This window comes from Rhipicephalus microplus, chromosome 6, assembly GCF_043290135.1.
Source record: "Rhipicephalus microplus isolate Deutch F79 chromosome 6, USDA_Rmic, whole genome shotgun sequence".
NCBI lineage: Eukaryota > Metazoa > Arthropoda > Arachnida > Ixodida > Ixodidae > Rhipicephalus > Rhipicephalus microplus.
The window spans coordinates 109,128,024-109,149,062 of NC_134705.1; the positions used below are offsets into that span (position 1 = coordinate 109,128,024).

A 21,039-nucleotide genomic window follows, 5' to 3' on the forward strand; every position below is an offset into this window, starting at 1 on the left:
GTGAAAGGAAGCATACACAGACTGCTGACATCAGAAAAGTGAAGGGGAGACAGAGAGAGAGAGATGAAGGGGGAAGTGGAAGGAAGAGTGGAAGGAAGAGTGGAAGGGGGCGCCCAAGGGGAGTCCACCTTATATTCTTTTTCTCTTTTTTTTTCTGTTTTCTCTTCTTTTACTTTTCTTCTTTTTTCTTTTTCTTCTTTTTTTCTGTCTTTTTCCTCTTTCCTTTCCCTCTGATTTGAGATTGTATAAAGCTGAGCACCAACAAACTGTACCTTTAATCCTGATGAAGGCCAGACTCTAGGCCGAAACGTCGAAATAAACCACGTTGCGACCGCTCACGGAGGAGCTACTGGACTATATGCAACGCTACGGCCACACAACCACCATGCCTGCCCATATATATATATATATATATATATATATATATAATAAAACTGGTAGCAGAGTTTATTTAATGACGGTTTTTCAACAGCATATTTCTTAGAGCTCTTTGGTAGTCTGTTGTTCTAATGTCGGCTTATGTAAGTGCTCACTTATATTAATTGGCGTGATGTATATGAATATAGAAACTAGACAAATAAATGAAGTAGTAATTCGTCTGAACATCAACTTTTGAATGTACAGATTGAGCGAATAAAGACTTGCCCTTTCAATAGGAATCAAGCCCCCATGGAATGCTGCAGCCAACCATTTCTGAAATGAGGATATTATGGCGATTAGTAAAAACAAATAGAAGCAGGCATATACACCATATTATTGTCATTTAACAAAGTATTCATAGTTTAGCGGTTGCAATTAAGCTGTTTGTTACGTTGTTCTCAACGAAATTTCATGTGAGGTTCACCAAATCAACTTCACACTTTTACACAGTAATTTGGTAGGTGGCTCTAAGCTCCACGCAATGCTGTACACGCTTGTTATTGTGCGGGTAAAACTATTCCGCAACATAGAAGAGCTAGTCAGTATTCGTAAAAAAATGACCCTCACCTACAGTAAAACCAAATCACTTGAACTTTCAACAGGTTAGATTTTATTACATGAAGGAGTGTGTGGGGTCATATAATCTCACTTTTATGAACAATAATATGATAATCGAAATATTTCTCGAAACTTCAAGAAATAGTATAGGCCGCATTCATGTATGCCATGGAGAAGTCGCTCTGTAATTCAGAAAATTGGGTAACCCGCGAAACTTCCGCACACATCCACCGTGTTTTTTAGACGCGACAACGTCCATGTACAGATACTATACACACAATATTTATTTTATACATGAATGGGCCCTATGCACTTTGAGGAATATATACATTATAAATACAGAAGACATGTTATGTTGCAAAGTACAAAGAAAAGTGTCCCTCGAAGAGCTTTGTTTGCCTTTAATATTAACTGCTTTATGATCAGCAAATTATAACGCCAAAGGATTCTCATGGCACTGAGTGTTGCGGGAGCCTGTTAAAAATAGTCAAGGTCTTCAATTCCTAGCTCGGTACCGTCATTGCTTACATTCCCATTATCTCTCTTCTAGGGCGATGAGGCTCAGGTCGATATTCATGTTAAGGTATTCGTATAATAGTGACTCTTCGAGTTCTTTCAGCCAGTTACGCACGGGTGCTTGTTGATGCGACAATTTTTTGTGTAGGAAGACTTGTTAACTAGCCCTAGGGCTTCGATCAATCAATAAACTATTCTTTCTTTATTAGCGTCAGAAATGTAGTACTTTGAATGTAGGTATGCAGGAGGAACTCCCAAGAAAATAAACCACAGGCGGGACTTCCTATGTTCTTACCAAGAAAAAGCTAGAATACGAATAAGAAAAGAGTAAGTCACAAGACATTTCGAAATTTTTTATTACAAAACTTTTGTGCATTTATTAGACTCGTTTTCAATTCTGTCTTAAAAAATGAATGTGCATTAAGTCTCTCTTATCATCTGATAATAAATTTCATAATACAATTGGTGTAAAAAACAATGCTCACTTTTTATATTGAATGCGAAATTTTGGTAATAACAGGCTATTGACCTAGAATCTAGATTTATTGGAATTATTCTACAAGGCAGTAGGAAATATGTCGATAATAAGAGTGCAATTGAAAATTTAAAAAAACATACATTTTAAACGTACATTTGGGAGATGGGTAAGCCCTAAAGCTGGAGGGTAAGAAATCTTATATAAAGGCGTCTTACGTGAAGTGAAATTTATGAGTGACATTACTTCTTTTTGCAATACCTTTAACAACCAAATTTGCACTGAATATGGATTACCCCATTATGTAATGCAATGAATGAGATGACTGTGTATGAATGCATATTACAATGCCTTCAAAGCTTCGATGTTAGAGCACATTCGCGACTTGACCAATGCACTGTTACCCTATAAAATCTTATTAAAAACAGAACTGATGCGTTGCTCAAATTTCAGAAGTGTGTCCATGAAAACTCCTAAAAATGACGTATTATCATCAAATAATAACTATTGGGTTAAAAAAAGGGGAGGAATGATTGCTTGTTTTTTGTTTTGTAAATGAAAAAGCATAAAACAGGTTTTAGAAAGATTGCGACCACCAAAGCGAAGGGGCGTTGGGGGAAACCGGTAGCTGCGCGCAACATTCATCGCAGAAAATTTTGCCGCTACTAAAGCGCTACTACACGACGTACAAAGTCTGTACTCATTGTAGTCTGGTGGCGGGGCCGATGACATTGTAGTGTCAGAGAACTCTCGTTGGAGGAATTTATTGATTGATTGGTGTGTGGGATTAACGTCCCAAAACCACCATATGATTATATGAGATGCCGTAGTGGAGGCTCCGAAAATTTCGACCACCTGGGGTTCTTTAACGTGCACCCAAATCTGAGCCAATGGGCTTACAACATTCCCGCTTTCATCGGAAATGCAGCCGCTGTAGCCGGGATTCGATGCCGCGACCTGCGGGTCAGCAGCCGGGTACCTTAACCACTAGACCACCGCGGCGGGGCCTCCTGTGGCAGGTGCTCCTCGCCACCTAAGCACGGACAAACCAGCGGTTATGGCAAGCGTGCCAAGCATACCTTCTAGAGGTAGAGTCCGACCAGTCAAAGCACGCAATCTCGCGGAAATAACGATCCGCGACGCGCACAAGCTACCAAGCCAAAATGTCTGCTGACCGTAATGAGATTAAGATCTGGCAGTGGAACTGTAACTCACTCTATAAACGCAAAGCAGCACTAACACCACTACTGCTTGCCTGTAAAAAAAAGCCGCATATAATATTGCTACAGGAATGTGGAGAAAGCAAAACTGCGAAAAGTGTTGGCATACAGGGGTACAGGGTAGCCAGGCTTACCCTGCACCCCGAGCAGAACAAGACGCGAGGAGTGGCTACCTTCATTCGGAAGGACATAATGTTCGCCGAAAGGGACACCCCGTATACAAAAAAGGCCTGGAAACGGGCCTGGTGGAAATCTTACCACACAGGGTGATAAAAGACGCATCTTTGAGCTCAATGTTTACAGTCCTCCATCAGATAAGAAAAGATATTTCAACAGACTGCTTACCTCGGCGGTAAAAATGGCGGGTGACAATCCGCTCATAGTAGCGGGCGATTTTAACGCCAGGAGTACCGAATGGGGATAATTAAAAATCGAAGGCAAAGGCACCAAGTTAGCAGAAAGCGCGAATGCGCTAGACCTGCAGCTGATAAACAACCTTGCGCTCCCTTCAAGAATAGGTAATTCGGTACAGCGGGACACAATGCCGGACTTAACCTTCACCAAGAACGTCAGAGCTACCTGGGATAACCTCGCCAAAGACCTAGGTAGCGACCACTGCATCCTGGAAATTACCGTTGAGAACGAGGGGAAAGCGCCAAGAAAATTCAAAATCACAGACTGGGACCAGTTCCGTAAAATACGGGAGCAGAAGGGCAATACAGAACTATCATATGAAGCCCTCTTAAATGAATTAAAAATGGCAGGGAATGAGGCCACCGAAGTAGTCGAGGCTGATAAATCTATCCAGGCAATGGACTCTCACCAAGCCAGTTTGCTGCGGAAAAAGCATAACCTAAAAGAGGCGTGGCGTAAAAACAAGCTCAACAGACACTTACGCACAAAAATCGCGGATCTTAGACGCGAAATCGAATCTGACGGCAAAACGCTCTGCGCCCAGCAGTGGAAGAACACTTGTGAGGAAGCAGATGGCAAAATGAGGAGGGGAAGCAAATGGGGGCTGCTCAAACACCTTATGGGGGACAGCGACAAACCCACTGGAGGCGGCACCCAGCTGCAAATTGAACGATTGCTGCACAAGCACGCCCAGGATAGTGATGGATCTCAAACTCTCCTCAAAACGCTAGGCCAAAAATATCTCCCACTGGAAAGCAAAGCAGTAGCCTGGGAAAACAAAAATCCCTCATATGGAGGTCGACAGCAGGAAAAGCTATACGAACCCTTCAGCGAAGCTGAAATACGGTACGCTCTACAACAACTCAATGGCAGATCGGTGCCAGGGCCAGATGGAATCGACAATAAACTGCCATGGAATCTAGACGATAAAGCAATTGTAATCATTACTAAGAAGATAAATGAGGCATGGGAAACGGGTACCGTGCCTAAAGAATAGCGTAGTGCCAAGGTTTCGCTCATCCCGAAACCTGGAAAACCACTGAACATCGATAACTTAAGGCCCATATCACTCACATCTTGCGTTGGAAAAGTAGCTGAGCATGCGATACTCAACCCCATCACGGACCACATTGAGAGCAATGGGCTCTTTCGTCAAACATTATTGGCTTCCGCAGGGCACTATCCACACAGGACGCCGTGTTGATGTTAAGAGAACACATATGTTATGGCCTCCTCCACACGCCAAAAGCCATATTAGCCCTGGACCTCGCCAAGGCCTTTGACACCGTAAAACATGAACACATACTGGGTGAAATATCGCACATGAACCTAGGCGAGAAATTCTACAATTACATTAAAGGCTTTCAGGCGAACCGAACCGCCACCATACGCATCGGAGAGCAATGCGGCGAACCCGAACAACTCGGAAATATCGGCACCCCACAAGGGTCAGTGCTCTCGCCATTGACCTTTAATGTGGCGATGCACAGGTTGTCGGAGAAGCTCGCTCAAATCCCATCCGTGCACATTGCCATATACGCGGATGATATTACCATATGGGTCCCATGTGGTCACTCATATGGTGCCTTAGAAGGAATCCTTCAACAAGCACTGACTACAACTGAAGAATTTCTTAAGCCAACTGGACTCGCACTGTCCCCCACTAAATCTACTCTAACGCTCTTTCACGTCGACAAAATTCAGGTGAAGGGGAGCAGTAAGTAGTGCTCAAAGCTGAGAACAACCAAACGATACTGCAAGTATATACGGTCAAAGTACTAGGGCTAACGTTAAGCGCCAGGGAGGGCCACAACAAAGAAGCACTCAAGCGCCTTGAAAAAAGCACGAACAATATTTCAAGAGGCATTGGTAGAATCGCCAACAAGAGAGCAGGCCTCCTAGAAGAGATCATCATGAAAGCGTATCACGCCTTTCTCGTAAGTTATGTAGCATACGCGTTACCGTTTCTGAAACTTACGAAGACTGAAATTCGAAAGGTCGACTCCATGCTTCGCAAGGGACTGAAAACCGCACTCGGCTTGCCCAATAGCACGAGCAACGAGAAACTCAAGCAACTCGGTCTGCAGAATACAGCCGAAGAAATTTTTGAGGCTCAGAGAGTGGCACAGATCACGCGCCTGTCGTTGACGCAGGCAGGCCATCTCATCCTACGAGACGCAGGCATTTGCCCAGTTTTTCAACCAGAGAAAAAACACAACTTGGTAATGACGTGAGAAAACACATAAGAATTGAGCCAATCCCCCGCAACGTTCACCCATGTTCAACAAAGGGCGAAGGAAGGACACAGCGAGGGTGCTTTTAAACAAGGCAAAAAAAACCAACACGCACGCGCTATTCGTAGATGCCGCCCGCTACTATGGAAGGGAGGCATTTGCCATAGCGGTCGTTGATATAGACGGAAGCCTCATGAACGCGGCAACCGTCTAAACAAGCCATGTCTACGAAGCAGAGGAAATGGCGATCGCGCTAGCCTGGCAAAGCTGCCAAGCCTACTGCACAATATACACAGACTCTAAGACGGCGGCACGAACGTTCGCGGCTGGCCTAATAGCTAGAAGCACGGGAAAACTCACCGTTAACGCAATAAGAAAATGCGAGAGCAAAGAAACCCTTGTTAAAGAAGAGAAAGCTCAAATCAACGTATCCTGGTTCCCAGCCCACATGGGACTGTTACCGGGACTCGACCACTGCAATCCCAACGAAGAGGTCAACCGCCTGGCGCGTGAACTCACACGCCGCGCCACGGACAACGACCCCTCGATGGGTGAGCGGTACGAGAATCTCTGCGGCCAGGACAAAGCAGTCACATACCAAGAGATTGCTTCACATTACCGGGGACAAAGACGTGCATTCCCAGCACCGCACCCAAAACTTAACAAAGCACAAGCTCTAACTCTAAGAAGATTGCAAACACGTACGTACATAACACCTTCCACCTTACACAGAGTCGATCCTGACATACCACCCACATGCTCCCTTTGCAACCATCCCTATTGCAATTTCGAACACATGCTCTGGCTGTGCCCTACCCACAGCGCAGCACAACTGAATACCCAAGAGGCTTGGCAGAAAGCCCTCAAGAGCAATGAATACAGGCAGCAACTACAGGCAATTCAGAGGGCCCGGGACATCACTACAAGCCTTCGGCTGCCAGCGCCATCTTGGGCGGAGCCTCCAGGTTGAATTAAGGGTCGGAATGGCCCTTTCTCAGCCTCCTCAGGATACGTTTTAAATAAAGTCAATCTCTCTCTCTCTCTCTCTCTCTCTCTCTCTCTGTGCCAGCGCCACCTGGTGGTTTCTTCTCAAGGTGTTGCGCCCTAGCTGGCGCGTTCATCAGACTTCTCTATTCTAGCCACTGTAACAAGGCCATCGCCACTGGAGAAGTCGAGAGCATAAGCTTGCCAAAGAGGCTCCTAAAACGAAGCTTCCTAGGTTGAAGAAGAATTTGTGGAGTTTAATATCTGAAGGCATATCAAGCTATAGGCAGAAAATGTGTTCCCTAGGGTGATACTAGGCTGCACCTAGAGTCTAAAAAACCACGAAAAAAATCGAGAGTAAGAACAGTCGGACATAGTTACATTCGGCAATACGGATTCAATCAAAGGTATTGGATAAGCCTCCAGAACTGTAGTTTCATTCAGGCGGTGATGACCTGAGATCTTGTTCTGGAGTGACAATTTAGTCCGAGCTATAGCCATCAAACACCTGTGTTCCTGCCAAAAGTTCACATGTTTAATTTGCGTTTTACAGCGCACTTCTCAAGGGCTTTCAAAATATTAGCTGGAAAAAAGAGTGAAAACTGTAGGCTTGCCAGTCAACAGTTCTTTCGGACAGAATAGAATACGGAACAAATGACTTCCGTACATTACTGCAAAGTACCTAAATGCTGTTTTTTTCCTAGCCCAGTACTACGTATTCGCGCTTGCAGATAGTATGTGGCAATAGCACTGGTAGACAAAAATTTTAAACACCATTTGCAGACAAACATACCAATACTAGATAGAAAGTTGCTCAGTCAAGTGTTTCAACTTCTTGATTTTCACCTGTGTGCTCTCCTGTGCAAGATATCACCTCAAGTTATGACAACGCCAGTTTTTGTAGTCTAATTTGTAAGCTGTTTGCAGCACTGTGGAGTCTATGAATCAGCTTAGCCAGTATAGAAGAGTGAAACTCTTTCAGTACTTATTCATTCATTATCGTAAGCGCAGAAGTTAATGGATTCTGCGCTCACGCCTTAGCCGTGTAGACGCTCTTAGTTGTTGGCAGCACTGGTAACACCGAGAAAAAAAATATGAACATGTCGATACTCGTAGACGATGTTTGCTTCTTTCATGACTTTTTATTTTCAAGAAGTTTCAATGAACGTCATGCACTGTGTGTGCCGTAAAATGTAGACGTATGCTGGAGCTTGTTATATTTGCATACTGTCTCTTGGACAGCATTGTAGTTGCCTTCAATTGATGGCGTTTTGAAGAGTGATTTCCGCGCTGCCGTGGTGGTCTGTGGCAAAGGTACTCGGCCACTGACCCGAAGGTCGCGGGATCAAATCTCGGCTGCTGTGACTGCATTTTCGATGGAGGCGGAAATGTTGTAGGCCCGTTTGCTCAGACTTGGGTGCATGTTAGAAAGCCCAAGGTGATCGAAATTTCCGGAGCCCTCCACTACGGCGTCTCTAATAATCATATGGTGGCTTTGGGACGTTAAACCCCACACACAACTACAACGAAAAGCGATTTGCACATATTCGGGCATAGGACCTAAAGTGAATAAACAGCCGAAAGATTAAAATTACGTGACGCTGTTCTTGGCGTAATGACACAATGGGTAGGATTGACTCCACTGGATATTTAATAATGTCAAGACCGTGGTAAAGCGGTAAGTAGAGGTTTGAGTCGAAGAAAGCTTTAACGACCCCACTGGTGACATTTTAATTTCCGGAGCTTGAATATTCAATAATTCGCGAGATTTGACGCAAACCGCGGCGACAAGACATCATTGTCTTATGCTTCGCAAGTGCAAGACAATGAAAATAAATTGGCAGAGCCTACGCATGATGTGAATCGATGACATGCGAAGCGCGAGTGAGGGAGGTTGACATGTCACTTTAATGAAATCAGTATAATATTTTGAGGCGCGTGAATGTAGTTCACAGTAAACACAAATAGAAGTGTTCTGGGCACTCGGCCATCTAGATACGATGCAATTGCAATTGTCGCATAACGATAGCCCCACTGACGTTTGCAATACGAGCCCCAGCAGTGGTCGGCATCTAAATTATGGCGTACATGACTTCCATCTAATATTTATCATGTTTACACCTGGCATTTTTGTTCTTGGTTCATTCAAATAACTCGTTAGCAAGTTTTTCAAGTGAAGTGAAATGGCCATGAGCGCATCATGATCGGGGTCTTCTTCTTACAAGACACGCACATCATGATTAGAGTGTTTCAACCAGTGATATGCCTTCGTCGTCCGTTCGCGTCACGTAATACCAAATTTATATAAATGTGAAGCTAGCGAAATGGCCACGAGCGCATCATGATCGCGGTATGACGTCATATTTTACATGACACGCATCTCATAATTAACGTGTTGGCACCAGTCGCATAACTTCGTCATCCAATGACGGGATGTAATTTCATATTTCATATATGTGAAGCAAGCAAAACGGCTGGAAATGCATCACAGCGTGGCCTGCAGTCAGGTTGTCACATGACAGGTATCTCATGATTATCATGTTTGCGGCCGTCACGTAGCTTTGTCTTCCATTCATGTGAAGTAATACTGAATTTGGTATACTTGAAGTTAGTGAAACCACTCGAGCGCTTCATGAGCGTGGAATGTAGTCATGTTGTTGCATGAGATGCATGCCGTGATTAACATGTTTCGACGCGTCATACCGCCGCAACAGCAGCAAGTCCATGAAATGTAAATCATGACACTCATGGCATGCATGATAGGATTTTCTTGTTATGACTACTTGTCACCTTTGCTCATCATACAGTCATGTTATGCCATATTCGTTTAGATATCGATCTCATTATTGAAACGGCCAGGAGAGCTAGAAGTCGTAGGCGGCTAGATAGATAGATAGATAGATAAATAGATAGATAGATAGATAGATAGATAGATAGATAGATAGATAGATAGATAGATAGATATGCTCAATGTCGCCGAAGTTGGCAAAGAAATGCTTACCATTTAACAAATCTGCTTAAGCACCAGCATGACAATTGCCTCTGGCAAATTAGGCTTGTTGGAAATCTGGCCATTTTAGCTGGTGAGACCTAAAGCAACACACCAAACTGTGCATCAACTATTCACTTTCACAACTCCTCCACTGACGGCGCTGTTTCCCTCGCTTTGGGGGAGAATAATTGTCGAACGTGGACAAGTGGCCTCGAAGCGAAGTGTAGAAACGGACGGTTGTTAACGGCAAAGTTAGACTCATTGCTGCGCTCCGCGTTGATTACCAGTGGACGCATTTCCATAATTTCAAAGTGGCAATTGACTATTATAAGGAAGGGCTTCAATTCACCCAAATGCCTCGACCGCCTATCAGCAATGCAAGAAAAGCTAATTGTGTTGTTTTTATATATACAGCCATAATTATTTATTGTACTCATCTGAAGATGCTTTCTGCTACAAGAAAGACAACGCTGCATGTAGCCCGCAGATTTTTGTAGCTGTGATTTTTAAAGAACAACACTTGCCTGAGTTGGACCAGGCACGATAGTTCCGGGATTGTCTTCTGACCCAGGCTGAAACATGGAAACAAATATATCAACAGTGAACCCTGGACATGAGTGCATAAAACTATGGGTTCACATTAGCTGTACTTTTTCTAAGTGACCAGCTGTAATTGTCTATTTGACAATGCTGTATTATAGATGCTTCGTATGGCCTGCTTGAACATAGCTTTCCGCTGATATACCTTGATTAGCAAATTTATTTTCTCTTCTGATGTTTATTGCGCAATTAAATTCAGACACTTCAATCATTAATAGGTGCAAAATGACAGAAATAATTAAATGGCATAAGAATTGAGCCCTAGACCTTGGTGTTCAACCACTCCTAAATTTGAATTTTTCTGAAGTGCATCAGCGAAACTAGTTGTCCTTTCGAGGATTGTTATATATCTTCATCGCCGATAATAGTTGGCTACATCGTATTGTTGTTTATAATACAAGAATAGAAATACCGGAGCCGAAAATCATTGCCCCTAGCGGAAATATAGTGAACTTCTGGTGAAACTTATTTTCCTTGCCTTCAGTTTATTAATCAATGTTAAGAGCCAAAGTTTTTGTGAGAGAGTTTTTAAAATATGCGATGAGGGAGCTGATAGGAATTTCTTCAGTGTCAGCAATGATATCTACTATGTCGTTGTACTTATAAAACAGCAATGGTCACCTGTTTTACATGTGACCTTGATGTATTCTGATATTTTGAAAGTCTTATAACATCTGCCTACATTCTATTTTACAAAAAAGCATGAGGTCAAGCACATCGTATCCACAACAAATGCAAGTAATGTGGCTGGTTAGCGTGCATTCAGGTTGAATTTTGCGCATGGTTACCCTTACCAAAGAAACAAAAACAAAAACGCTTCCATTAGGATGTGACGTGTTTGAGAGCGTGACAAGTTTCTACAGCAATATTACATGTTCGATTGTTCTAAACACACAAAACACAAAAGGGGAACACCACAACCAAGGTGTTTTGAAGTTTGAGTGTCTCCCTTCTGTGTCGTCTTCATTACCCAAACTGCTCGCGTTTGCTATACATGTTTAATTACCTTTTTAATTTTTGCCCACTACGCAGTCGTGAAGTTGCAAAACTAAAGAGATGTAGACCTATGAACCAGCGTCACAAATATCGTTTACCGAAAGCGGCATTCATTGGTAATGTCGTTGGGCTTCGCCTGTATTGCGACTCGTTAAGCCATAAGTTCATTAAGTATTACTGTATCGTACTGAAACACCGCATTATGTAAATGCAAGAAGTATGGTCAGCTGAAAAGTGTTTTTATTTATGTTGTTCTGGCTGCAGGTTCTAATACATAATTCAGCAAGTTGGCGTTGGCATTGTTTGGCCCATAACCTTTCAACTTTAGATGCCTACTACCATAAGTGATGGAGTTTGACATCCTAAAGACAGCCGTAAGATAACTGTAGGTGCACTAGACAAGGTCCCCGGAATTGATTTCCCTGTATGTGTTTAACGTGCGTCTAAATATTTCAAAACACCTACCATTTTGCTGCCACTGAATGGCCCCTACTGGAATAATGGATGGATGAATGGATATGAATGGATGACCTGCTGCCGAAATTCAAGCCCACACCATTGAGTTCAGTATTCTAGCACTACAAACATCGAACTACCTGCGAACGAAGCGTGCTCTACTATGCCGTTATCGCACTGCAATACTAGTGCTGTGTATGGAACAATCCTCAGTAATATATTGAGTCCTACATGAAGAATCGTCCGCTGCAGCCTGCAATTCATGAAAATGAGAACGTGTCAGTGCGAAAATTCAACGATACCACGGTATTTATTGGCACCACTTATAGCAACAGGCCGCGATATAAGAATTCTTATAGCCACACCGTTGTCTTAACAACTATGCAGTTGCGATCAAACTGAAAGATGTATGAACTGCGAAGCAATTATGCGCTATATATTGGCCGTCCAGCAAGTGCCTGCTTGCCTTCAATACATGCAGCCTGTTGGCATCCAAGGGAGAAAATAGACCTTTTGTTTGCGATGCAGTGGTGCCCTCCCTGTACCACTGCATTGGGTCTCAAGCTTAACCCAGTTAGCAGGCCCCAATGACACAATTCAGTTCTGTAAAGACCTAAAGCGAGAAGAAGAGTTGGTTTTGCCATTTCTGCACACGATTCCCTTCAAAACAAAACCTTTGCTACATCTCTAGTGCGACTTGTTTCTGAAGAGTGTCTTGGGCCAGGGCTTCGTCAACATGTTGATGCTGATCTTCAATACGACTGCAACCTGCAGGACGATTCTGAAAGTCAGCCTTTTTCCAAGATAATATATCAATTGTGATGACCGAAGAGCGTTCCTCACAAAAAGAATGTTTTAGATCTGTCATGCAAGTGTAGCTCACGAACATACTTATCGAGACAATGTAAAAAAAAATAGAACGAACGTGCGCTAAACGCAGACTGTTAGCGAGTGATTCACGGGCTGCATGACGTAGTGTGTTAGAGGCACTGACTACCTCATTAGCCGAGAAACGGTACGGAGGTTTTGTATAGAGTAAATTTTTCGAACATCAGATATACCCCACATATCAATTGAATAGAGCACTTACCTCACCTGGACGAGGCGCCAACATTCCCAATGTGTCATGAAGCAACGGCTGCAAAGACCACGGCGCAATGAGCAGGACTGATGAATATACACAAGCAGATGATTTCAACGCAGTCTGTGTTGATAGGCGTCTTTTTTCGAAAAAGAACTAGTAACTCTAAAGTGTTAAAAAACTGCAGCACACAGGAAAAACCAATTAAATTTCACACTCACATAAGCCAAGAATCTATAGAGTGAAGTGACTGTTTTTTAAGCTGTATAGTAGTATTTGAGGCGAAAATAAATTTAGACTGGAAGAAATTATGAATACCAATCTGTATGTATAGTTTCTGCACCTTTATATATTTGTTTAGAGTACAGTATCTTGTATTGTTCTTTTTTGTCTCGCACAATGTCGCTTTGAATTTGTACACAATTAGTTTAAATTAAAAAAACAACGAAATTGCTTTATCCCAGGGGGTTACTGCTATGGTCCTCTTGGCTTATCCAAAATATTTCCCTGGCGTGGACACATTAGAGTAGAAGCACATCCTGTCACCCACAATGAAAGAAGCTCGAAACTCCAGTGCTAGAACTGAAACGTCAAGCTGGCCGAAACATCCACGGTAGAAGCACGGGCCTTTTGTCGCTCGCACTCGGTTCAAGTGGCGCCTACGCGGATTGTGTCTGTGGGTTGGCGCGGCTGAAAACTCATGGCACGTGATGAGTAACAGCAGGAAGAATTTTTGCAGAAGATCAGCATTTTGCCTGGAGCTTTAAAAGTGTTGCTGCTAAAATGAATAGAGCTAGAAGTGACACCAGGGATCTGATCTGATGGGGCAAAGGGGGTTTCGTCTTCTTCCAACGCCTTGCCGTGCGTGGCTGAGCCGGGTCTAGAGCAAGCTAGATCCTGTAAAATAAGCCACTGCGGGTAATTTGACCCGCACCCGACGGAGACAACAGACCCCTTAGGCCTCGGCTTCACGTAGAGTGCAGGTCGAATCAGCCGTCGCCTTTTCCTGTCACCATCTCTACTTTCACCTTTGCGTCGGCTCTTTCAATCTTTCTCGCCATCTACGCACTTCGTGGTACTTCCATGTTTCTGGGTGGCAAGGGTGGTATAGCCATAGCTTTGGCAATGTATAGCCTTAGATTTGGGTAGATGTATTAAGTCATAGTATGCATGTCAGCTGGCTCCTACGATTTCACCGCATCTCTTGGCGCCCCATTCTTAGGCTCCGTGGTGGGCGGCTGTCATGGCTGCCGAATTAATAGCATAATTCACGGGGCCATCTAACCCCTTAAAAACTGATCACCTCTCGAAGAGGTGGTGAACCGACGCAATCTTTGAAGTAGTGCCCACAAAGATAGACAACTTTTCCAATTGTCACATTATTCAGTGTCAGAGTAAAAAAAGAAAGCTAGAATTGTATCAACCTTTCCTTGTATCAAAGTGTATCATGGAAACTCCAGGCGCGGGCTACAAAGTCAAAATCTACCAGTGGTAACCTGCTCCTCGAATCGGAATATCGTCTACAACATCAGACAATGCGCAACTTAACAGCAATCGGTGATTAGCCTATCACCATCTCTTCGCACCACACACTGAACATTGTGAAGCGGTGTCGTATCAGATGACGATCTATGTGGACATTCAACCGACGATGAATTTTATTCACAAGTCCGGTGAACCAACATTTAGGTGAAAGTAATATGTAATAATATTTCCTGTACTTTCCTTGGCAGGGTTGTCCCTAAGATTTAAATAACATTGTAACTAATAAAAAAGGACCTTTCAATTCGCGCTTCTCTTTCTACATACCCTGTAGTAGTATTCTCAGTTTTTGCAATGATCTATACTCTCGCTTTGTCCTGTGCCTCTTTGTCACACCTACTTCCCTTTTCTCTTCCTTTGAATAGTATATTATGCATAGATATACTTTACATGGTTTCGCATGCATGATGTCGTGAATTTCTATAATATATTACACTGCAGCCTATCTCCTCCTCTCAAACTGACGCTTTTCGCACCGTTTGGCTTTGTCATAATGCATATGACTTTGATATACGTGAATATGCATGGGTGAAGCCATTCGACAACATGATATTAGGCAGATGAACCTGCAGGATAGCCCGGAGCCCTGGTGTGAATAAGTGTTAGTCAAGTTCTCGACAAGGGGATGCAAACAGGTGAACATCAAATTACGTACTCGGTTGGTTGAATTCTAATGCGTCATTGTTGCTTCTTTAAACTCCTATCACAGAAAATATTGTTTTGTTTACATTAGTTTTATATGGCGTACTTGTTAGTACAGTTGTCATGCTGATTTCTGCAAATATACTCGCTTTCTATATCATGCCTGTTGCCATAAGCTAAGTGTGTTACATAAGGAGTGTCAGTTAAAATGAGATCTTCATACCTGGTATTCAGTTATGTTCTTTCACCACGAAATCCATCAACGTTCGTTTGAACTGTTTTTTTGTTCTTATCACTTCGTATTGTTTGGTACTCGTATTCATGATTATGAAGATAACCACATTGTATTGTCACCATCACTACCTTCGTGTAGTCTTGTACTCGGTTCTCGTTATTTACTGGGTATCACTATTGTCATATGGGTTTGACGACGAAAGGTGTCATAGTGAAGCCGGTAAAGATGGAACTTCCAAATTAGCTGTACTTAGCCTCAGTAAATGTAAAGACAAACAGATAGCTACACGGTGACAAGAAAGTAACGCCGAGCTCAGACCTGCGCTTCATTAGCTTTAAAATGTCTCGGCTTTTCTATACACTCGTTTATCCTTCACTTAATCACTGCAACTTGTGTAAGCTCTATTGTAAACACAGTTATTGTTGCTATGCAGGCAACCTCAACAGAATTGTCTGAAGCAATCGCTAAGTTTTCAAACGCAGTGGAGCAGCATGCGATGAGCTGCGCCAACGGGTTCACGTTGACTAAGCTGGATCCTGTTAAAGTAGTAGGCGTTAGGCGCGTGGGGCATTATGAAACAACATACCTAAACGTGATAACACATTGATCACCTATTAGAACGAGGCACTTACCGAATCTGCTTTACCCGACTTAAGACTTGGCGGCCATTGAGGCTGAAACGAGTGCACCGCAATTATAGAAAAAACTGCACACACGCGAATTAGTAACCACAAACTATCATTAGTCTCATGAGATGTGTAAGTTAGAACGACAAAAACAACAAATGCAAGAATAAAAAAGCAGTACAGAACGGAGAACCATGTACAGTCTGTTTTTACTTAGTGAACTGCTCTTTCTGGATGAATAGAGAATATTTCGTACGACGCATTCTTTTCACGTAAATTCATTACGCATAATTACAATACAAATGTTTGCAGATGCTGTAGGCTTGTTTTTTTTTACCACACTTAAACATTTCAGGTGCCCTCTCAAGTCAAACTTTCTCGATTTAATTCAGATTCTAGAGTGGCCATGCTCCCTGTCACACACCGACATGAACTGAGGGTGCGTGCTGAGTTTGTTTCTCTGCCAGTATCTTCCTGCAGAAGCACGCAGACTTCCTCGAGGATCAGTCGTGGCTGTGTATAGAAACTTCCTGCACTAATTGCACAGGTTTCTTTAAGTGCAAATCTATACTGTATTTATTATCGCTAATTCGTGACTACCCGTAGCGTTTTACAGCGTAAGCTGTTATGAGATCAAAGGAAGTGTCGTGTGCACCGCAAATGTCCGCCACAGCCGCAACCACTGATGTACGTAACCACCATTGCGCGAAGTGACAAAAAACTACGCAATGAAAAACACATCAACAGCACAACGGCACACGAACTCGAATTTCCAGCGTGCCACCCGAGTATTGTACCTCAGAGCCACGCCGGTGCTTGAAACTTATTTACATCCTGGCCCTAGGAAGGCTTGGTGTTGCGAAAAGAATAGCGATTATATGAGTAATAAAGTGTTTTGAGATAGCAGAGGAATAGGCAGGCATCACACAATTCGAACGGCTTAACGGATGATTCGTGGGATACTCCAACCAATTAGAAAATGTACAGGCGTAATTCATCACCGTTGTGAGCTACAGCATAAGAAAATTTCACAAAATTTTTTGTAAGTGAGAATCTGGTACTATGCTTTATCAAAGCATAAACGAAGGATGGCATAGTGAGTGCCTCCCCACTACACAAAAGTTATGAATTACGGCATAGTGGGTACTCTTCTAATGTGCTTGCAGGAGTTGCGTAAAAGTGTCTTCAGTACCTAAAAAGACTCAAAGGCCGCTCTTCAAGTTTTCGCTGTCACTAGGCTGCGCATTCTACGTCGGCTACGTGGTTTCCATCTGTCCCTTGCGTTTCAGCCACCTAGTAAGATCATTAATTGGCCTTTAGTGAAAGGACAAACCTTTTTTAGGAAGTGGGACCACACGGAAATCTAAGAACAACGGAAGGTGACAAAGGAATGTTCGTCTTCAAACAAATTATCGCGCTAATGTTCTACGGTGAACATACAGTCTGCTGTGTGGATAACTGGACAAATTGGTTATTTATGCTTTCTTAGGACTGTTCAAAAATCGATGACCAACAAAAGAAATTACTTTGCAAGAGCCCTCACTGTGTGTCATCGCATCTCCTTTGTCTCAATTATTCAATCGAGAAAGAAGAAAACGAAGTATAGGCAACAGAGGAAAGTTTTTTAATAAATACGCATATTAGACAAGCACAATTTTCTAGTTAATCTGCAATTTTCTAATTATATAACACGCAGTAATTTAAACATTATATTTCGTGATGAAACCAATTAACTACTGGCCGATTCCCCAAAGTTGATATGTACCACAGTTACTAGGAGAACTTGAACAAAGAAAGTTCACGCTGGGAAAGAAGAAAGGCAGGAAATTAATTATTTGGTCCTGCGATAGGCGACTGTGCGCCCAAACGCATCTACCCGACGCTTGCGAATTCCCAGGGTGGGTATGAGCCAAAAGTTCGCTACATCTTACCTAAATGGCCAGGTTTTTTAGCTTTTGTTAGTTACAGAACCTTAGTTTTGCTCCACGCTGCCAACGAAGACACCTTTATTCAATATTTTATGGCGCCTGAAGCTTGTGACGACGCATATCAAGCGACCCGACGAATGGACTTCACCCGCAACGAAGACGGAGGGCATCCAAGTCAGGCAAAAAACTTAGCGAGCTCTGCACACGTGTTTGCAACATGAAGCATGGATAGGAAAATCTTTCCACCTCGACATAGCCACTTACAATGCAATTACATCATTTAGAAAGGTGCCCTAACCCTGTATTTCTCCTCAACCTTTAACCTGAGGTTTATTTAACCAACTCGTGTACAAAATGACGCAGCTTAGCCGCCTTACAGCACATGCTCTGAAAGTGCTCTTTGGTACGCGGCACTGACACAGCATCGTCCAGAAAGTGGGACTCCGCTAAAATACACATGCTTTGATATATGTACCTGTGACTTACGAAGATACTTCGCTGATACTCAAGCTAAAACACAAATGAAGCATACCTAACAGAGATATAGCGATACAGTTCTTGAAGTGCATTTTTTTTTTTCTGTTTCAAGCATGTTCTTGCTCCACGAAATTACTTAGGTGCAGCATTAAGTTGTACATACCTTAGCCGGGTATTAAAAATTGCACTTTATTTTCTTATCAGAGCACCCCTACCGCCAGAGAAGCATCCCAGAAGTACGGGGAGATTAGGATGTCCATTAGGATTGATTAGGACTAGGGTTGACACTATTACGGGCATCAATTTTAATTGAAAATACACCCTGGCACAGCTAGAGTAACAAGCATTCGATTGAGAAATCGACAGAGGCATTGAAAAAAAAGGAGCTATGAAAGAAATCTCAAAACGAAAATAACTTGAATCTCACGCGGACACCAGGCAATTGTGAAAAATTATATATGTGTTTTGCACAAAATGGATGATTTGCTGAAGAGCTGCTGTAGAATCCAATTTTCAATTTCAAATTTTCTATTCACCAGAAAAGAACTGGAAGGTTGCCAAGACTAAAAGCCATGAGGACAGCTTGACAAAAGCCTGGTAACCCATACACACATGTGACAGTAGTGGGGGAGTGATTACAGCCACATATCATTCAAGTACAATATAGAACGCGAACAAAACATACTAATGCAAAAATATTTTCACAACTAAATTTTTTAATTAAAGCACCCATTTGAATGTTCAAGAAAGATTTTTCAAAGATTATTGTACACCGTACCTAGACAATCTTTAAAGTTAAGCCACGAAATATAAAAAAGCACACTTATATACATTTGCGTGAGCACATACAGGTTCACAACGCTAATACAACGCAATATAACAAGAGTTAACTTGATGAAATGTGTTTGCACAATACTAAACAGTGTAAAATGTTACATAGACCATCAAAATTATTTTGTTACGCATATTCCTACTAAGTCAGAGAGAAAAAATGTGAGTGACGTCGTTTCTTGTTGCAGGTGATGGTACTTTTGCGTGCGTAAAGTGCTTTGAGACAATGGTAGTCCAAGGCTTGCTATCTATACTTAGTGTAGAAACACGGTAAGAACCAAAGTTCTGTATTTTTGTAGAAATTTTCATGACAGAACACTCTAGGCATGACGGTGGTGCAATAAAGATAGAAAGTTTACGATTGCACAAAGAAAGTGTGTATTAAGCAAAATGTGTTAGGGTTGTCATTCGTAATACGTTATTGTAAGCTCCGCGCGCCGTGACGAGCGGGTCAATATTCTTAATCTGGCGGACAATCTTTTTGCGGAGTAATGACTTTATTTAGGTTTACCTTACCCGCTTGAAAAGAACCAGGAGCTTTTAAAATGGGGCTCTCTTTTAGGCACCGTAGATTCAACCTCACAACAAAATAAGCGGAAAGAAGTACCTACAGCCGCGTACCAGGTCAAATTTATAATATAGTGGGTAAATGGTTCCTGCATAATGAGGTAGCCATGCAGTTAACAATATGTTTTTAGGGTCACCTACAATCTAAACACTTTTGTCCTCATGTGGCTCTGTTCTGGATATTCAGAAGTCGAATTCTGACTCAATCTTCGGAATCCCTGGTTGGTGCCGGATCAGGCGGCTAAGAATTCTCTGGTCGTAGAGGCTTGCAGTAAATACCTACGCGCAATGGAGCCCATTGTGTACAAAGGGCCGAAATAAGACACTGGCTTCATCGATTCCCCTTCTTTGAGTTGATGGTGTTTATGTAAGCACCGTCCTGTTTGCAACTTCACGGCAGCAAGGCTGTTAAACTCGTCAAATTTAATCTTTGAGCCAGATCATGTCGGAAAATGTGATGCGTGATCGCTGCAACACCGGCTTTTGACATCCGTAAGATACAAAGCTGGGCTTCTCGGCTTCCCTGCTTCGATTAGTTTATTGCTCGGTAATTGCGAGCAAGTGCTCGCCCTAGATTACATGCATGGCAGTGAAGAAAGATGGGTCATGGACATGAGGGGCACCCCGATGTGTTGTCGGTGCACGTGGAAGCGTTTGGTCGGCGGTGTCATTAGTCATGGTCAACGATGGGCTTCACTATTCATGGTCTTGGTGCGTGGAATGGGGACCGGCTTTTTTCAAGCCATATCAGTCTCAACCAATTTGTGAAGTTGTCTATTTGATGGCTATGTGCGACAAGGGGCAAGGGTGACTGCCGAAACAAGCTGTCTCGTACAGAGTGGTGGTCTCTCTCAAAGGTGCAGGAAGGGACTACTCATTAACAGTTCGAAGGCTTCGCTACAGAGGAGTATTATGCTGTCCATCGCTACTTCCTTAGCCACAAGCCCCGTGCTCTGTGAATTTACAATGCTCTTTACAGAGAAACAGTGCGACTTAAAAACGCAGATCACTGGAAGAAAGCGATAGTTAAAACTGAATCCAGGAAAGATGCTGTTGCATTTGCTATCCACATTTTTATTCTACACCATAACATTACAGTTATTCTATGTTTCATGAATCCAATTATTGTTCTGTCTACAATATATATGCCGATGTTTTTGCATTGTATTTACCTACTGCTTGATTGCTTCAATATACAATTCACCATGTGTAACAAGTCATGTGGTAAGAGAAAGTCAGCCGTTG

The 21,039-nt window shown here is 42.8% G+C and overlaps 1 protein-coding gene across 1 annotated transcript in view; it reads right to left on the reverse strand.

The window, feature by feature from the left end:
• Positions 1–21,039, reverse strand: part of LOC142765422 (uncharacterized) — a 48,881-nt gene that overhangs the window by 17,865 nt on the left and 9,977 nt on the right. The window contains exons 3-6 of the mRNA XM_075866411.1: positions 15,998–16,039; positions 12,956–13,003; positions 10,338–10,385; positions 646–693 (exon numbers count right to left, since the gene is read on the reverse strand). Of these exons, the coding sequence (XP_075722526.1) occupies positions 646–693; positions 10,338–10,385; positions 12,956–13,003; positions 15,998–16,039 (186 nt within the window). The remainder of the gene's footprint in view (positions 1–645; positions 694–10,337; positions 10,386–12,955; positions 13,004–15,997; positions 16,040–21,039) is intronic.